Source organism: Oncorhynchus mykiss, chromosome 25 (assembly GCF_057628025.1).
Source record: "Oncorhynchus mykiss isolate SJ-2025 chromosome 25, ASM5762802v1, whole genome shotgun sequence".
Classification (NCBI taxonomy): Eukaryota; Metazoa; Chordata; class Actinopteri; order Salmoniformes; family Salmonidae; genus Oncorhynchus; species Oncorhynchus mykiss.
Window position 1 is genome coordinate 29,056,519 of NC_143046.1, and position 20,429 is coordinate 29,076,947.

Below are 20,429 nucleotides of genomic sequence, written 5' to 3' on the forward strand. Positions count from 1 at the left end.
GGCAGCACATGACTCCAACACCATCATTAAGTTTGCTGTTGACATGATGGTGGTAGGCCTGATCACCGACGATGATGAGACAGCCTACAGGGAGGAGGTCAGAGACCTGGCAGTGTGGTGCCAGGACAACAACCTCTCCTTCAACGTCAGCAAGATAAAGGACCTGAAACTACAAGAAACAGAGGGCCAAACACGCCCGCATTCACATCGATGGGGCTGTAGTGGAGACGGTCATAAGGTTCAAGTTCCTCTGGACCTTTCACTGAGGTCCTATCATGGTCCAAAAATACCAAAACAGTTGTGAAGAGGGTGAGACAAAAATTCATAACAACAAAAATAAGCTTTTTTTTAATCTTAATTTAAGTTTAGGGTTAGGCATAAGGTTAGCAGTGTGGTTAAGGTTAGGGGTTTATTTTTATTTTTAAGAAGAAAAATTGTATGGGCGGGGTTCATGACTTTGTGTCTGTGGTAACTAGTAACCATCGTACTACTAGAGTGACTTCTTTAACTTCCCTGTCAAAATCCAAAGCAAACTTCATAATAATATTTCTGAACAGAAAAACTATATCTCAAGAGTTAATAATAATATATACATATCAATATATAGTTTGACACATTAATCACCACATTAATCACCAATACGGGCACATACAATTAGCAGCATTATCATATTTTATTTTCATCATCCGAAAATACTTTTAATTTGAACAACAAAAAATGCAATACGGAGACAAAAAACATTTTCCCTTCAGGAAGGGACAGAAGAGAGGAGGCTATTTTTAGAAGATTAAGAGTGGGACACCGATTGAATAAGATTTTAAATGTGATAGGAAAGCATCCAAAAGGAAAGTGTGATTATTGCCAGGAAACAGAGACCGTATTGCTACAGTGTGGGCAGTATTAGAGGAAAGAGAGAGGCTGAGATCTAGTATGAGGGAGAAGGGGATACAGGAAATTATTTTAAAGATTATATTGAGTAGAACTTTATTATATATAGTCTCAAATATGTTGTTATATGTTTTAAAAGCAACGGGGTGGCAGGTAGGATTTAGTTTCTCCCTGCCTCTGGCCCATACTCCAGTACAGAAGGTGGCGATAATGCACCATAACGTTTGATGTCAACCGCCGATAAACCCCACCGAAGAGAAGGGAAACATCAATCTACTGTTGCTGTCTCCGCTTAGTTATCTTGCATGAAATATACATATAGAAACCTTGAATAACGACAACGTAGCTACTAGCTTGAAGATTGAATGTTCAACATGGGTTACAATAAATTCAGAGTCAACGTAACTCGGAAGATGTCGAAGACGTTAGCCTTGACCGTTCTAACCTGTTTGTCGTTCTGCATCAGTGTTTGCAGGGCAGAGGATAGTGCCATGGAGAACATCGTAACAGAGAGGAAGGTTGAAGATAACCACAGACAAGACAGTGCCGACCTGCTGATTTTCATCATGCTCCTAACCCTCACGATTTTAACTATTTGGTTATTCAAGCACCGTCGTTTCAGGTTTTTGCATGAAACGGGACTAGCTATGATCTATGGTGTGTATGGGTGTGTATGGGTGAGAGGCCCACTTGTCAGCATGATGTCATTGATATTGTTATTACTCATCGTCATATTGTTATGTAGTTAGCTATACACGTTATTGCATGTTTATGTAGCACTTCTTATATATCTGTAGACTTCCAGTCATTGCGCTAACGCTAGTTAGCATTGTCTCGCGAAACTACCGCTAACTTCATCCATACTGCACGCAGAGACATAAAAAAATGGTATCCACGAGTTCATCTGACTCTTGAGTAAGTAGAAGTACAAGGACCAACTCGCACAGTATTCCTTTAACATTACCTGGAAATATGCTGACAGTGTTGTCATTCCTATAGGGATGCGGTAGAGACAACACAATGCCTAGGTCTATGTGAGTCCTAGAATGGCTGTATCACTATGTTATACTGAACAAAAATATTAACTAAACATGCAACAATTTCAAAGATTTTACTGAGTTACAGTTCATATAAGTAAATCAGTCAATTGAAATAAATCCATTAGGATTAGGTGGATCTATTGATTTCACATGACTGGGAATACAGATATCTGTTGGTCACAGAAACCTTTTTAAAGTAGGGGCATGGATCAGAAAACCAGTTGGTGTGACCACCATTGTTTGCCTCGTGCAGCGCGATACATCTTGTTCGCATAGAGTTTGACCGGGTTGTTGATTGTTGCCTGTGGAATGTTGTCCCATTCCTCTTCAATGGCTGTGCGAAGTTGCTGGATATTGTCGGGAACTGGAACACGCTGTCATACATGTTGATCCAGACTGGTGATTATGCTGGCCATGGAAGAACTGGGACATTTTCAGATCCCAGGAATTGTGTACAGATCCTTGTGACATGGGGCCGTGCATTATCATGCTGAAACATGAGGTGATGAGTGGCACGACAGTGGGCCTCAGGATCTCATCACGGTATCTCACAGCATTCAAATTGCCATCGATAAAATGCAATTGTGTTTGTCGTCCGTAGCTTATGCCTGCCCATACCATAACCCCACTGCCACCATGGGGCACTCTTCACAACGTTGACATCATACACGTACGTGTCTGCCATCTGCCCGGTACAGTTGAAACCAGGATTAATCTGTGAAGAGCACACTTATCCAGCATGCCAGTGGCCATCAAATGTTAGCTTATGCTCACTGAATTCGGTTATGACTCCGAGCTGCAGTCAGGTCGAGACCCTGATGAGGACGACGAGCATGCAGATGAGCTTCCCTAAGATGGTTTCCGACAGTTTACGCAGAATTTATTTGGTTGTGCAAACCCACAGTTTCATCAGTTTTCCAGCTGGCTGGTCTCCGACGATCCCGCAGGTGAAGAAGCCGGATGTGGAGGTCCTGGGATGGCGTGGTTACACGTGGTCTGCGGTTGTGAGGCCGGTTGGACATACTGCCAAATTCTTTAAAGCGACATTGGAGGCAGCTTATGGTAGAGAAATTAACATTACATTCTCTGGCAACAGCACTGGTAGACATTCCTGCAGTCGTCATGCCAATTGGACACTCCTTCAACTTGAGACATCTAGCGTTGTGTGACAAAACGGCACAATTTTATTGTCCCCAGCTCAAGGTGTACCTGTGTAATGATCATTATTTTTAATTAGCATCTTGATATGCTACATCTGTTAGGTGGATGGATTATCTTGGCAAAGGAGAAATGCTCACTAACAGGAATGTAAACTAATTTGTGCACAAGATTTGAGAGAAATATGCTTAATGTGCGTATGGAACATTTCTGGGAGCTTTTATTTCAGCTCATGAAACATGGGACCAGCACTTTACCTGTTGCGTTTATATTTTTGTTCAGTGTACATCTCTGTTGTTGGGAAACAATATTCATGCCTGATCAGTTATGCGACTGTGTGCATGCACAAAACCCCATACCGTTCTGTGTTATTCACCCGGGAAGGTCCAACTTGCTTCAGTGTTTTACTGTAGTTTAGTGTAGTCCTCTCTACTACACACCATGCACTTCCCTGAAGCCTGTTACCTGGTTATTTATTTACAATTCACAAGGTGCTGCTGTACCAGCTTTAAGGGTGGAGAGGACAACTGTAAACCCAGTTAGCAGGGGTTGCCTTGTGGCATGTACTGTAGGGGCTTTCATAGGTGCAATTCTGTGTTTGTTCACCCTCTGTTCCCTCTCTCTCCCTCCAGGTGTGCTGGTTGGGGTGGTCCTGCGCTATGGTATCCACGTACCCCGTGACATTAGTAACGTCACCCTCAGTTGCCATGTCAATGCCAGCCCGCCCACACTGCTCGTCAACGTCAGTGGCAAGTTCTACGAGTACAGTCTGAAGGGTGAGATCAGCCCCTCTGAGATCAATGATGTACAAGACAACGAGATGCTTCGCAAGGTAGAGTCCCAAACAGATGTGGTCCTTGTTAATGTGATGCACATGAATGGCTTGACTGACCAAAACAGTGGGTGCTTACAGATGGCATGGTTGTTGTCTGAAAGTGTTTCTTCATATCTGAAGTGCTGTTTGGGAGGCTTAGTACGAATCAGGCAAGTAGGTGGCCGTTTGTTGACATATTTCATTCTCAATCTTTCCCTAGACATTCTCCACACTTACTCACTGTCTGACACACACTCATGAGACTGTGTCTAACTCGGAGCATAGCATGTGTAATCAGTCATGTCCTGAGGTAGCCTACAGAGCACTACTCTGTTCTATGCAAACACTGTGTCACCTGATCAGAGAAAATAAACATTCCTTGATGCCATTTAGGACTTAGAGTTGATGTCAGCCTAAAGAGGCTTGATCAGAACTAGGCCTAACGGTAGGACATTAGATTAACAAACATAACAACTAGCGCTATTTTCATCCATCAACACAATTGAAAAGGGATTTAGAACCCTTGTTAGTTATTATTACAGGTAGTTATAATTAGATTCAAACAAATAATAACATGTTTTATTCGTTGTAGTCCTCCATAGTCAGTGGGAGACTACAGTTCAGTCATGTAATACAATCCCTCTTGTGTTTTTCCTCTTTTCTATAGGTGACCTTTGACCCTGAAGTGTTCTTTAACATCCTCCTGCCCCCCATTATCTTCCATGCTGGCTACAGTCTGAAAAGGGTAAGACATGTAGTTAGTTGTTTAAATATGCTCTATGCAGAAATCGCTCTGCCATTTCCTGGTTGCTAAAATGCTTAACAGTTTGCCTAATTTCAGTTTGTGATAAAACAAGCAAGTAGGTGTAGATAATCATTGTACCATCTAAACCATAGTTAAAAATATTTTCCATAACCACAAATATTGTATTTTCAGATGTTTGAAGCTGGTGTACAAAACCAAGAGAAAAAGATACAAAAACTAAACTTAAATATGGGGAGCATAGAAATAGTGTCCACAGAACAGATTTACCACTTCTTAGACTTGCTTTCAATGATAATGACAGATCTATAACACGCATTTCCATGTGAATTTGGTCAGGTCGCCCCAAAAGTGACATATTGTAGCTTTAAACGATAGTTAAATCACAGTGTTGATTTGTTCTTGGGTAATATTTAGGCCTAATCCTTCATCTAATTCTATCTCCCAGAGACACTTCTTCAGGAACATGGGATCCATCCTAGCCTATGCCTTTCTGGGAACAGTCATATCATGTTTCATCATTGGGTGAGTTCACACCCTGTATTATACATGTATCCATTACATCTGTGTGTTTATGCACCTTTAGGGTTTTGTGTGACATGTCAGAGAAATGCTCAGCTGAAGTAGTGTGATCTCTATCTCTGTACAGGTTACTGATGTACGGCTGTGTCACGCTGATGAAGCAAGTGGGACAGCTTGACGGGGACTTCTTCTTCACTGACTGCCTGTTGTTTGGAGCCATTGTCTCTGCTACTGACCCCGGTACAGACCCCGTTCACCTCAGTCACCTCTTTAGTACACTACATAATGGTCAACCGCTTGCTTCACTAGTAATATGCCTAGTCAGACATAGTTATTTAAAAGGTGATTTCCTGATTCACAAGCTGCAAAAACATGCACTGCCGCTAATTATTTCAGTGACTGGGAAAATGTGAGTTGTGGAATATAGCATAGGCTGATGTACACACCACCAATGATTTCTAACCTATAGGGCTCTATCTCTGTAGACAGTCTAAAGGTGGTTACTGTGTCTCTCGTCCTGCAGTGACGGTGCTGGCCATCTTCAACGAGCTGCAGGTGGACGTGGATCTGTACGTTCTGCTGTTTGGAGAGAGCGTTCTCAATGACGCCGTGGCCGTGGTGCTGTCCTCGTGAGTCCTCCGTCTTAACCCGACCCACCTGTCTACCGTCTGTCTGTCTGCGCCTGTATGTACACACTCACGTTGTGAGGTTTTGTGTTTATCTTTGGCTGACAAATCTCATCTTTCAACAGATGTGCTTTGAAACTGTTTTTTAAAATTTATTTTAAAAAATATATAATTTGTGCAGGGTAAGGGGGCGTTTAGCCTACACACCCACACAGGTTCATGGACATACGCACACAGACACCCTCAAACAACTTGTTGGTATGGATTTTCCTGTGTGTGACCTGGCACTATACCAATAACAAGCCAGTATTAATACTGTGGAATGTGTGAGGCTGACCTTTTGGTAACCCTAACCACCACATTCCCTCTGCCGAGAACTCTTAATATTTCAGAATTTGGTTGTGTTATGGTTGGCTCAGTGCGGGGGTGCGGCATGCCCCTGGAGCCAGTCAGTGGGTAGAGGGTGTGGCGGCGACGCGAGACACTCCCCTGAGCTGGTGTGCTAGCCCAGTGCTTTTGCAGTGGTTTCGTTTTGCGTCGTTAGAACATACACGGCAAATGACCAACCATTACACTCCAGATAGCAGATATGAACCACAGCACAAGTACAACCCAGCAAGGGATAGTTCACTCAAATCAAAGTTCGTCAGGTGTTTGCAGAACCTAAAAGTTGAGTATTGAGCCCACATTAGATCCAGAGGTATGCATTAGGGAAAATCTTGATGCACCAATTCAAACTGCAACCCAGTTCTGGTGGTATGAAATTCTGGTGATTTGCTGTTTGGGTGATACAAGTTTGTTGTTACGTCCAGTGGAGGCTGCTGAGGTTAGGACGGCTCATAATAATGGCTGTACTGGAGTCAATGGAATGGTATCAAGCACATAAAACCAAGTGGTTTCCATTCCATTGACTCCATTTGGATTTTGACATGTTATCTAACATCACTAATTCCAAGCTTCAGCTAATCTTTCACGAGTGGTTCCACATATTTTACCAGTTTCAAAATCTAGGCCTAATAGTTCCTCCAGTTTGAATTGAATAAATAGCTGTTGAAGTGTTTCTGCCAAAGTTCTTAAGGATTGATGTATCTAACGTGGTAGATGGAATACCTGAAGATGTATCTAACGTGGTAGATGGAATACCTGAAGATGTATCTAACGTGGTAGATGGAATACCTGAAGATGGATCTAACTTGGTAGCTGGAATACCTGAAGATGGATCTAACTTGGTAGCTGGAATACCTGAAGATGGATCTAACTTGGTAGCTGGAATACCTGAAGATGGATCTAACTTGGTAGCTGGAATACCTGAAGATGGATCTAACTTGGTAGCTGGAATACCTGAAGATGGATCTAACTTGGTAGCTGGAATACCTGAAGATGGATCTAACTTGGTAGCTGGAATACCTGAAGATGGATCTAACTTGGTAGCTGGAATACCTGAAGATGGATCTAACTTGGTAGCTGGAATACCTGAAGATGGATCTAACTTGGTAGCTGGAATACCTGAAGATGGATCTAACTTGGTAGCTGGAATACCTGAAGATGGATCTAACTTGGTAGCTGGAATACCTGAAGATGGATCTAACTTGGTAGCTGGAATACCTGAAGATGGATCTAACTTGGTAGCTGGAATACCTGAAGATGGATCTAACTTGGTAGCTGGAATACCTGAAGATGGATCTAACTTGGTAGCTGGAATACCTGAAGATGGATCTAACTTGGTAGCTGGAATACCTGAAGATGGATCGAACTTGGTAGCTGGAATACCTGAAGATGGATCGAACTTGGTAGCTGGAATACCTGAAGATGGATCTAACTTGGTAGCTGGAATACCTGAAGATGGATCGAACTTGGTAGCTGGAATACCTGAAGATGGATCTAACTTGGTAGCTGGAATACCTGAAGATGGATCGAACTTGGTAGCTGGAATTCCCATAGAACCCTCTAGCATAGCACATTGCTACTAAAATAGTTGCATCACGTACAGTACTTACTAGCAGATGTCCATACACAAATATTTACATACTGTAGTACAATCTCATCATTCCTTATTGAGTTCCATATAAAACTATGAAAGCAAGCCACAACATATTTGCCTAAGAGATCCATCTGCACTTCAAACAGACTGGGCATGCAAATGGTAGTACTATACAGTGTAGTCTCTGGCCACTAGGATCGTTCTGATCATCAGTTATGGGGTCCACTAGGATCGTTCTGATCATCAGTTATGGGATCAACTAGGATCTTTCTGATCATCAGTTATGAGATCCACTAGGATCTTTCTGATCATCAGTTATGGGGACCACTAGGATCTTTTTGATCATCAGTTATGGGGACCACTAGGATCTTTCTGATCATCAGTTATGGGGACCACTAGGATTGTTCTGATCATCAGTTATGGGGACCACTAGGATCGTTCTAATCATCAGTTATGGGGTCCACTAGGATTGTTCTGATCATCAGTTATGGGGACCACTAGGATTAAGCCCTCCCCAGGTCTGTAGGAATATACCATACCTTGGTTCTGATATCAATGGGTTGCAGATTATTCAAGACTTTCAACCTTCTCAGGATGGAAGCACATTATAAAGCAGCTCTCTAGTTCTGTAATTTTCCAAATTATCCATGTTTTCTTTAAGTATTCTGCAAGCAAAGCACATTTATTTCTAGGCTCCAGAAATGCTACAGTACATACCGGTATTTCATTTCCAGCCTTACAACACTTCATCCACCCACATAGGGCACCTGAACTGTTCTGTTCTGTTGTACCTTTTCTAATATTGAATGTGTTTGTACCAGGTCCATTGTGGCATACCAGCCGGAGGGGGACAACAGTCACACCTTCGAGGTGATGGCCATGTTGAAGTCCTTCGGGGTGTTCCTGGGTGTTTTCAGTGGATCCTTCGCCCTGGGGGTGGCCACCGGGGTCATGACAGCACTCATATCCTTTACGCAGTGATATACTTCCTGTGTGATTTGAGTGTCTAGAAATATATAGATTGATATAGCAATCACATCCAGGTTAGAAACCGATGGAAATGCATTTGTTCTTGTATTAGAATGTATGAAGTTGTGTTTTTTGGTATTATCAACTTGCTTGTTGCTATATATATATATATATATATATATATATATTAAACTTAAATCTCTAAGCTCTGTAAAAAAAACTAAGCAAAACAGATAAAACTGCCTTCTTCCATTTCAAAACTAGTTCACTGCAATTTTCCCTTCCTCCATGAATTGTGGGAACTGAGAGTTGGCCACGCTCTCTGAGCCATTCTTCTCCATCTCTGCCATGGTGGCAATAGCTGGTGTATAGTGAGTTGTGTAGTATATACACTAAGTGTATAAACATTAGGAACACCTTCCCAGTATTGAGTTGCCCTCAACAGGTTTCAAGTGTTCCACAGGGATGCTGTTCCATTTTGACTCCAATGCTTCCCACGGTTGTGTCAAGTTGGCTGGATGTCCTTTGGGTGGTGGACCGTTCTTGATACACACAGGAAACTGTTGAGGGTGAAAAACCCAGCAGCGTTGCAGTTCTTGACACATTCAAAACAGTGCGCCTGGCACCTGCTACCATACCCCTGTTCAAAGGAGCTCAAATATTTTGTCTTGCCCATTCGCCCTCTGAATGGCACACATACACAGTCCATGTCTGGAGGCTTAGAAATCCTTCTTTAACCTGTATCCTTCCCTTCATCTACACTGATTTGAAGTGGATTTAACAAGTGACATCAATAAGGAATCATAGCTTTCACCGGGATTCACCTGGTCAGTCTATGTCACGGAAATAGCAGGTGTTCCTAATGTCAGTGTAGTGTTTCATGTGGTATTTTCTCCTTGACTGTTCTCCTCACGTCACTAAGTTCACTAAGCTGAGAGACTTCCATCTCCTGGAGACGGCTCTCTTCTTCCTCATGTCCTGGAGCACCTTCTTAATGGCTGAGGCCTGTGGCTTCACAGGTGAACCCTCATCTTACCGCAAAGCTACACTCAGGTCATGGTCCCACCCCACAGGTTATTTTTCATCACCCAGCTTGTTACGGTTAATCACGATGTGGATGTGTCTGGTTAATGTTGTGTGTGCAGGTGTGGTGGCGGTGCTGTTCTGTGGGATCACTCAGGCTCACTACACCTTCAACAACCTGTCCCCTGAGTCTCAGGACAGGACCAAACAGGTGAGGACAACGTTTACCATGGCAGTTATTTACGGGCACGCTACTCTGGACAGCAATGTCATCGGCTAAATATTGTTGGTCCGTCAGTGCCCCTTAAAGGTTGTTTTTGTGTTGTCCTGTAGTTGTTTGAGCTACTGAACTTCCTGGCGGAGAATTTCATCTTCTCCTACATGGGTCTGGCGTTGTTCACCTTCAAGAACCACATCTTCAACCCCACCTTTATTGTCGGGGCTTTCGTATCTTTACTCAAAACTATAATACTTCAATTAAAGCACTGTAGGGAGTTCATGTGGAGTATGGACTATATTGCATGTAAAGTTGGTGAAACCAGAAAGGTCATGGTAAGATTGCAAATATTCAGTAGACTGGAGGGGTATCTTTGTTTCTCTGGACTGTTTGGAGGCCTCCTTGACAGTGTTCCCCTCCCAGCTGGCAGTGTTCTTGGGAAGAGCAGCCAACATCTACCCCCTGTCCTTCCTGCTCAACCTGGGACGCAGGAACAAGATCAGCTCCAACTTCCAACACATGATGATGTTTGCTGGTACAGTGTGTGACGTGGTTAGACAGAGATCTGGCGCCACAGTTTGTCATTTTTCTTTTCTCATAAATTGCAGCTTACGTTCAGTCACCAGAATAAATAACTTTGTATTTACTTGAAGAGAAAAGGCATGTGAAGTAAAATAAGCTATCCCTTTCTATCCAATTTCAGGGTTCCTGGGGATGAAATATCAGCCACAGTTAAATATACAGTACCAGTCAAAAGTTTGGACACACCTACTTATTCAAGGGTTTTTCTTTATTTTTGACTATTTTCTACATTGTAGAATAATAGTGAAGACATTAAATGCTATGAAATAGAACATGTGGAAGCATGTAGTAACCAAAAAAGTGTTAAACAAATCCAAATATATTTTAGACTCTTCAAAGTAGGTACCCTTTGCCTTGATGACAGCTTTGTACACTCTTGGCTTTCTCTCAACCAGCTTTATAATGAATGCTTTTCCAACAGTCTTGAAGGAGTTCCCACATATGCTGAGCACTTGTCTACTTTTCCTTCACTTTGCGGTCCAACTCATCCCAAGCCAGGTCATCTGATGCAGCACTCCATCACGCTCATTGATCAAATAGCCCTTACACAGCCTGGAGGTGTGTTGGGTCATTGTCCTGTTGAAAAACAAATGATAGTTTCACTAAGCGCAAACCAGATGGAATGGCGTATTGCTGCAAAATGCTGTGGTAGCCATGCTGGTTAAGTGCCTTAAATTCTAAATTAATCACTGACAGTGTCACGAGCAAAGCACCCCCATACCATCACACCACCTCCATGCTTCATGGTGGGAACTACACATGCAGAGATCATCCGTTCACCTACTCTGCGTCTCACAAAGACAGAGTAGTGTCCTTTAGTAGTGGTTTCTTTACAGCAATTGAACATGAAGGCCTGATTCATGCAGTCTCCTCTGAATAGTTGATGTTGAGGTGTGGCTGTCCATCACTCTCCTTCTGCGTCTCACAAAGACGTGGCAGTTGGAACCAAAAATCGTACATTTGGACTCATCAGACCAAAATACAGATTTCCACAGGTCTAATGTCCATTGCTCATGTTTCTTGGCCCAAGCAAGTCTATTCTTCTTATTGGTGTCCTTTGGTAGTGGTTTCTTTGCATCAATTCGACCATGAAGGCCTGATTCACGCAGTCTCCTCTGAACAGTTGATGTTGAGATGTATCTGGTACTTGAACTCTGTGAAGCATTTATTTGGCCTGCCATTTCTGATGCTTGTAACTCTAATGAACTTATCCTCTGCAGCAGAGGTAACTTTGGGTTTCCATTTCCTGTGGAGGTCCTCATGAGAGCCAGTTTCATCATACCACTTGATGGTTTTTGTGACTACTCTTAAATGTTCTGTATTGACTGACCTTCATATCTTAAAGTAATGATGGACTGTCATTTCTTGCCATAATATGGACTTGATCTTTTACCAAATAAGGCTATATTCTGTATACCACCCCTACCTAGTCACAACAGAACTGATTGGCTCAAACGCATTAAGAAGGAAAGAAATTCCACAAATGAACTTTTAAGAAGGCACACCTGTTAATTGAAATGCATTCCAGGTGACTACCTCATGAAGCTGGTTGAGAGAATGCCAAGAGTGTGCACAGCTGTCATCAAGGCAAAGTGTGGCTATTTGAAGAATCTGAAATATAACATATTTTTATTTGTTTAACACTTTTTTGGTTATTACATGATTCCATATGTGTTGAGAATGACATAAATATTAATTTTCAAAGTCTGCTGCCTCAGTTTGTATGATGGCAATTTGCATATACTCCAGAATGTTATGAAGAGTGATCCGATGAATAGCAATTAATTGCAAAGTCCCTCTTTGCCATGCAAATGAACTGAATCCCCAAAAAACATTTCCACTGCATTTCAGCCCTGCCACAAAAGGACCAGCTGACATCATGTCAGTGATTCTCTCATTAACACAGGTGTTGACGGTCTAAAGCTGGAGATCACCCTGTCATGTTGATTGAGTTCGTATAACAGACTGGAAGCTTCAAAAGGAATCATTGCTTGGAATCATTGTTCTTCCTCTGTCAACCATGGTCATCTGCAAGGAAACACGTGCCGCCCTCATTTCTTTGCACAAAAAGGGCTTCACAGGCAAGGATATTGCTGCCAGTAAGATTGCACCTAAGGGGCCTCCCTGGTGGCGCAATGGTCTAAGGCTGTGCCACCAGAGATTCTGGGTTCGCGCCCAGGCTCTGTCGCAGCCGGCCGCGACCAGGAGGTCCATGGGGCGATGCACAATTGGCCCAGCATCGTCCGGGTTAGGGAGGGTTTGGCCGGCAGGGATATCCTTGTCTCATCGCGCACTAGCAACTCCTGTGGCGCGCCGGGGGCAGTGCACGCTGACCAGGTGTTTCCTCCTCCAACACATAGGTGCGACTGGCTTCCGGGTTGGATGTGCGTTGTGTCAAGAAGCAGTGCGGCTAGGTTGGGTTGTGTTTCGGAGGACGCATGGATCTCGACCTTCGCCTCTCCCGAGTCCGTACTGGAGTTGCAGCGATGAGACAAGACCGTAACTAATTGGATACCACTAAATTGGGGAGGAAAAAGGGGTAAAAAAAAGTGCACCTAAATCAACCATTTATTGGATCATCAAGAACTTCAAGGAGAGAGGTTCAATTGCTGTGAAGAAGGCTTCAGGGCGCCCAAGGAAGTCCAGCAAGCGCCAGGACCGTCTCCTAAAGTTGATTTAGCTGTGGGATCGGGGCACCACCAGTACAGAGCTTGCTCAGGAATGGCTGCAGGCAGGTGTGAGTGCATCTGCACGCACAGTGAGGCGATGACTTTTGGAGGATGGCCTGGTGTCAAGAAGGGTATCAAAGAAGCCACTTCTCTCCAGGAAAAACATAATGGACAGACTGATATTCTGCAAAAGGTACAGGGATAGGACTGCTGAGGACTGGGGTAAAGTCATTTTCTCTGAATCCCCTTTCTGATTGTTTGGGGCATCCGGTAAAAAGCTTGTCCGGAGAAGACAAGGTGAGCGCTACCATCAGTCCTGTGTTATGCCAACAGTAAAGCATCCTGAGACCATTCATGTGTGGGGTTGCTTCTCAGCCAAGGGAGTGGGCTCACTCACAATTTTTCCTAAGAACACAGCCATGAATAAAGAATGGTACCAACACATCCTCCGAGAGCAACTTCTCCCAACCATCCAGGAACAGTTTGGTGACGAACAATGCCTTTTCCAGCATGATGGAGCACCTTGCCATAAGGCAAAAGTGATAACTCAGTGGCTCGGGGAACAAAACTTTGATATTTTGGGTCCATGGCCAGGAAACTCCCCAGACCTTAATCCCATTAAGAACTTGTGGTCAATCCTCAAGAGGTGGGTGGACAAACAAAAACCCACAAACTGCAAGCATTGATAATGCAAGAATGGGCTGCCATCAGTCAGGATGTGACCCAGAAGTTAATAGACAGCATGCCAGGGCGGATTGCAACGGTCTTGAAAAAGAAGGGTCAACACTGTAAATATTGACTTTTGCATCAACTTCATGTAATTGTCAATAAAAGCCTTTGACACTCATGAAATGCTTGTAATTATACTTCAGTATTCCATAGTAACATCTGACAAAAATATCTACAGACACTGAGGCAGCAGACTTTGAAAATGTATATTTGTGTCATTCTCAAAACTTTTGGCCACGACTGTATATAAAATGTTTGGGGAATAAAAAAAAAAATATCCTACCAATTTTTGTCCTAAAGCTTTAAAAAATATATATGTTCATTTATGAGTCTGCTTTTGTGTGTCCGGTGATTTAGGAGATGCTGTTTTGCTAATACAGTACATCCTTTATAGAATATTAATGTAGTTACTTGAGTCATACCAGCACCTATTGTTTCAATGACCCCTATGGACCTGTTTTAACTGATTGTCATGTGATCACTGTAATTGGAAATGTTCAGAGTTCCCACACCAGTGACGTTATCTAACAAAAAGCTATTTTTAGTGATATTACTTGTGGAGACACACACACACACACACACACACACACACACACACACAGTATTACCCCTCCTTGTTCCAGAAGAATCCAGGCTTCCAAGCAACTTTGCAGTATTTTGTTTTTTTGTGTGTTATTTCTTACATTATCCACAAGCATTTTACTACACCCGCAATAATATGTGTGTGACCAATAATTTGTCCTCCACAGGTCTGCGCGGAGCAATGACCTTTGCACTTTCCATTCGGGACACGGCTACGTACGCCCGTCAGATGATGTTCACCACCACCCTCCTCATCGTCTTCTTCACCGTGTGGGTCTGTGGAGGGGGAACCACTCAGATGCTCTCCTGCCAGCACATACGGTAGGTCCACCGCAGGGGGTCAAAGGTTAGGGATTTTCGGTGTTGGTGTCTGCCTATTTATTGTTGTTGCCTTCAAACGGAACCTTTGTTGATGTTTATTCTAATCGAGGATACACAAAGCACATAAGGTTGTCTGTCCTCAATATGATCTGCTGTGACCACTGGGATCTGGTCCACTCATTTATGTGTATCTGCGTTTCTAACAGTGTTGGAGTCGATTCGGACGCAGATAACACAGTGAGTATTACAACTCTGAAAGTTGAGTTATTTGACTTGTATTTATTATTATTTGTTATTTGACTTGAATGCTGTAATCGTCTTGTTTTGAGTGGATCGCTGTATCAGTCTTGTGTGTCTGGTCAGATGAGCATGACAGAGGGATCAGAGCGGCGGAGCACCAAACACGAGAGTGCCTGGCTCTTCAGGATCTGGTACAACTTTGACCACAAGTATCCTTTGATGTCACTCCCGTCAGCTCACAGCAGACGGTGCTCCAGTGACCGATATTCATTTCACAGACAAAGCTTTTATGTTCTCTATCCAGTGTATTAAATCATGATTTGTCCTTCATAACCAAAATGATTGTGTGTGTGTGTGTGTGTGTGTGTGTGTGTGTGTGTGTGTGTGTGTGTGTGTGTGTGTGTGTGTGTGTGTGTGTGTGTGTGTAACTACTGCAATAACATACTAGCTTACAGCAGAGGTGTACTGAAGCAGAGGCGGATGGTTCTCCTATAGTAAGTCTCCCATTACATATTTGAGCAGTTTGTTTTGTTACTATGTGACACAGTTGAGGCCTTGACTCTACGCCCTCTCCAGCTACCTGAAGCCCATCCTGACCCACAGTGGCCCCCCACTCACCGTCACCATGCCTGCCTGCTGTGGACCGCTGGCCAGATGTCTCACCAGCCCACAGGCCTATGAGGTCAGGCCCCACAAAAACATGTGTTCCTATTAATCCTGTGACCCTGTTAGGGGGATTATGGTAATAGTGATGACATGTAGTGAGGAAGTGTTTTCTTCTTTGTTTTAATGAGTATCACAGCGGATAGTGTATATTTGAATGAACGCAAATGAAGAGTTGCTGATTTCATCAAAGCTAAAGAATTAGTTCAGTTATAGCAGGAGTATTTGATTAGTGAGAACAGTCATAATCAGAATGTCATCTAGTGGTAACCTATTTTGAAATGTTTCTTTCCTGCCACCAGAACGAGTGCCAGCTGAAGGACGACGACTCAGACCTCATCCTGACGGACGGGGACATCAGCCTGACCTACGGTGACATCACTGTGAGCACAGACGCCAGCGGCGCCCACACCAGTGCCGGGCCCGCGGGCACCACCTCCGCCGTCATCTCCGCTGACGACCTGGACCGCGAGCTGACGTACGGGGACCACGAGCTGGTGATGAGGGGTACTCGTCTGGTCCTGCCCATGGACGACTCCGAGCCCCCGCTCGGCGACCCACGACACCGTATGCGGATGTGAGGCGAAAGAGAGGCCAGCTAGCCAGATGACCAACTCACTCTACGTCCTGCTCCCCCGCAGGCTGCAGGAATTAGATCAACTAAGATCAGCAAGAGACTGGTCTCTCTGTCTCTGTCTCTGTCTCTCTCTCTCTCTGTCTCTCCTCTCCTCTCATACCGCTCCTCATCTCTTTCTCTCTCACCCACTGCCTCTCCTCCTTTGAGTTTCTCAAGTGGTTAATCCATGTCTACCTCATTATTCTTTGTTCATTTCTACTCCTGTCGCCATCATTATAATATGAATTATTTATTCATGTTTCCTTTTCTTTTGATTCGGTCAAACCGATATCTTTTCTCAGTTTGTCTTCTAACAGGACCACACTGAAATCACGTGGCAATCTGCTCACCGTAGCGCTGCAGCGTCGTCTATACGCATGCATTAGTCTGTATGTGGAGGTCACAGTGCAACAGCTAGCTTAACTAATACCATTTGTCTCTGTATCACAGGGTGCATAATACCGTTGTTGTTTTTTTATGCGTGGGGAGTGGGTAGGTCGAGGGGCTGACTGAGTTTTGTAGCCCTGTTTTGGGGTCTGATTCTGAATGTTGCTGCCTTCTCTGTGTGATCCAAGGGATGCTGGCTGACTTAGTGGCTCGGCGTTGCATTGTGTTGCTATGCATACGGTTAGAATCAAGTGCCTGAGTGACCAACAGTTTATGTTCCCTTTTTAGAAGTGATACACTCCTCCGTCCACTGGGTGGCGACCTCTCTACGGGTGACAGGCTGCCTGCGTTTTGAGCCTTTGCTCTGTAGATAGTTAAAGATGTTCTAGCCTGGTTCAACCAAGCTAACAATGTAATTCAGCTCGCTCTGTGTAACCTAGCACAAGTCTTGGATCTCCCACAATGACCTCAGACTGTGACTTTGGGAGGGTTTGACACCTTCTTTTAGAAGCTGATGTCACTCACCACAGAAGCAGAAAGAAGGGCTGTCGTTTCGAGTACGAGTTCTAGATCTCCCGTATGGTGGAAGTCGGTGCCATTCCTCCTCCATTGACATTTGATGAAAATTGAGTGCAGGCAGCCTGAAAAAACTTGCTGTATTTTGCAACATACTACAAGTACTTTAGCTACATCCTCGTTTTCACTGTAATTGTAATACTATTCACGTGTAACATGGTGTATATTTGACTTTAGGGATTGAAATGTTACTCAAATCAAACCGAGTGTGTACTTCTATCTGGGCTAAGTCCTTGCTTCCTATTGGCTAAGATCTATCTGCTTGAGTTACAGGAGTAGTAGAGGGAACATGTTACAGTAGCTCATAATTAAGGATCTCATCTGCTTTGTTTTTGGACCTCAGTTCAACTGTTAACTGCCTTGAGTTATTGACCATATTGTCCCTGGTACTGTATGACGTGACAAAGGATTGGTACGTACTATCAGAAACAACTTGAATAGGCCAGTTGGAATCATAACATTTAGATTTTAAATGATCCAAAACCACAGACATATATTTGTTATTGAAATGCTATGAAGATATGTTTCTAGCAATCATTTCTGTGTTTCTATGGTTCAGAGTAGATATTTAGAGAAAAGCTGGTAGGGATCAGTTGAAGAAAACGAAATGGTTGTAGAAAAATGTGTGTGTGCAATACTTTATTTGTGTAAAATAATCATACAATAGGTTATATTAGAGTCTAACGTATCCTATATGCCTCGCGCTACAATGTATGGGGGCTGGGTTGATTTATAGCTGATGTCTGGTACCAGAGTAGCTCCTTTGAGCTTGCTTGGCTACATGGGGGTTTGCTCTGTGACTGGTCTGGGATCAGTGGTGGCTGTTAATGTGGTGTAGCAGGAAGTGTTGACCGGACACCACCCTGACGACGCACTGTTGATGTGGATGGAATCAGGCCCTGTGCCAGACAGCATTACAGAGGGGGAGGGGGGGGGGGGGCAGAGTAGGAGGGAAGTACAAAGAGAGGGACAGGGTAGGAGCAGAGGAAAGGGAGGTAGAGAGAGAAATAGTGGACATTCTACCTATATTCAATGTTATTCACTTTCGCACCTGGGGAGGGAGGGGTAGAGGAGGGCAGTGTACCACTCAGTGTTATCTCCTGTTGTGCAGGAACCTCTGACGGCGTGTGGTCTCCTTTTTTTTATTTTTTTTTTATCAAGCATGCCTCTTGACACCACAATGTGCAGGAAATGATTTTTCTTCCCACCATTTTATATATAGTTTATTTCCTCTATTTTGTTTATTCTTGATGAAGAAGGGAAATAAGGCGAGTGTTGGGGATGGCGCGCAGCATTTGCACTTGTCTTTTAAGAAACCTTTGTTTGAGTTAGATTTGTCTTGTAAGTTCCATTTGTCATGTTTGTGTTGCTGTTTTTAACTGGCTTTTGTTGGGGTTATGAAGGAATTGACATGAATCCCGTGAACTATGATTTATAGTAGAAACTCATGGAGTCATGTCATAACTGCCGGAGGTCACGAACTGAAGGGTGGTATCCATTGATGTACAGGTTGTTATGATCTATGTAACCAAGAGTAACAAGATTGGCCTCCTTGCTTTTCCGTGCCATTGACTCTGACTCTGTCTTCACTTTAAGGAAAAAAGAAATCAAGCAAGATCATGACTGTGTACCAGTCTATAACTAACATATGAAGTAATGTCAAAAAAAGACCCATTATAGGTCACCTTATACCTTGCCTGTACTGTTCTTACAGTATGTGTTCTATTGTTTTGAACGATGAATGGTAACTTGTAATTAACATGTTGACACTAGTCTGAAGTAGCTGACCAAAGGGGCTTGTTGTACTCTGTGTTTTCAGACTGTCCGATGTGTTTATACTGCTACTTCGCTGTGTGTGTCACACTGTGCTTCCTCAGTGTTGCAGGTACTGACTGTTTACATCTCTGTAAATATTCTCACCTGTTCAAGTTGCGTGCAATGGTCAATAAACAAAGCCTGTGCTTTTGATTGAACCCTCTGTAATGTCTCCTTATTGACCTGCTGATTTCACATCAACATGATGATGTTGACACGGTCTGGTTTGCCTCTGAACATGTCCTGGTGGATGAATGTAATGTTAGCTAATAGCTTACCAGATCCAGAAAGTCCAGTCCTGACCTTCCCCTAAGGTTTGGCCGGGAATGAGAACAGGAAAAACTGAATTCATCCCAGTAATTTCTCCACCAGCCTTGGCCTTCAACCCCTAACAGTGTATCACATTCCCCCTATGGACAGTCTCAACCATCTCTTTTATATTTTTTCACCTCTCCATAGAGAATAGCCCATCCTTCTCATGGACTGACAGGCTGAGGTGGAGTAAGTTTTCCTCCCAGGGCAGATGTAGATATGAGAGGTGCACTTGGAGATTTTCCTGACCAAAAATAAGATTGTCACTAGTTACCACAGCCACAAAGTCAAAATTGGCTATAATATAAATAAATGGTGAAAACAGAAATGAGCTTTTAGGTCTTTATTTAAGGTTAGGGTTAGGCATAAGGCTAGCTGTGTGGTTATGGTCTGGGTTAAGGGGATACTCTGGGATTTTGGCAATGAGGCCCTTTATCTACTTCCCCAGAGTCCGATGAACTCGGATACTATTTCTATGTCTCTGTGTTCAGTGTGAAGGAAGTTGGAGGTAGTTTCACAAGCCAATGCTAACTAGTGTTAGCGCAATGACTGGAATCCTATGGGTGCAAGTACCCATAGACTCCCAGTCAATGCGCTAACGCTAGTTTGCATTGAATCCCAAAACTACCTCTAACTTCCTTCATACTGAACACAGAGACATAAACATGGGTTCCACATGTTCCCATGTACCTCTTTTTAAGATTAGGTTTAAAAATCCTATTTTAAGAAGATACATTTTAGAAACAGGCCGGGTTTATCCATTTCTGAAGAGTGACGACCCAAGAATATATAGGACTAGGAGTTTTCCCTAGTCATGAGACATTACTGTCCTGACCCTAACCATAGTCTAGGGATAGACATTTCCCATTCACCATTCCAGGGTGGAGATGTGTTTCAGATGAGAGGCGACTCTCTACTGCCAGATTGTTAGGCGTT

General features: G+C 43.4%; 1 protein-coding gene across 1 annotated transcript; it reads left to right on the forward strand.

The window, feature by feature from the left end:
* Positions 1 to 709: 709 nt before the first annotated feature.
* LOC110504936 (sodium/hydrogen exchanger 6) lies at positions 710 to 19,339 on the forward strand. The gene is made up of 16 exons (XM_036969576.2): positions 710 to 1,545; positions 3,719 to 3,918; positions 4,568 to 4,645; positions 5,112 to 5,188; positions 5,313 to 5,425; positions 5,709 to 5,814; positions 8,614 to 8,755; positions 9,675 to 9,780; positions 9,907 to 9,995; positions 10,118 to 10,231; positions 10,425 to 10,536; positions 14,731 to 14,884; positions 15,091 to 15,121; positions 15,248 to 15,333; positions 15,701 to 15,806; positions 16,090 to 19,339. The coding sequence occupies exons 1-16, from the start codon at positions 1,254 to 1,256 to the stop codon at positions 16,366 to 16,368; spliced, it is 2,085 nt and encodes a 694-aa protein (XP_036825471.1). The 5' UTR covers positions 710 to 1,253; the 3' UTR covers positions 16,369 to 19,339.
* The last annotated feature ends 1,090 nt before the right edge of the window (positions 19,340 to 20,429 follow it).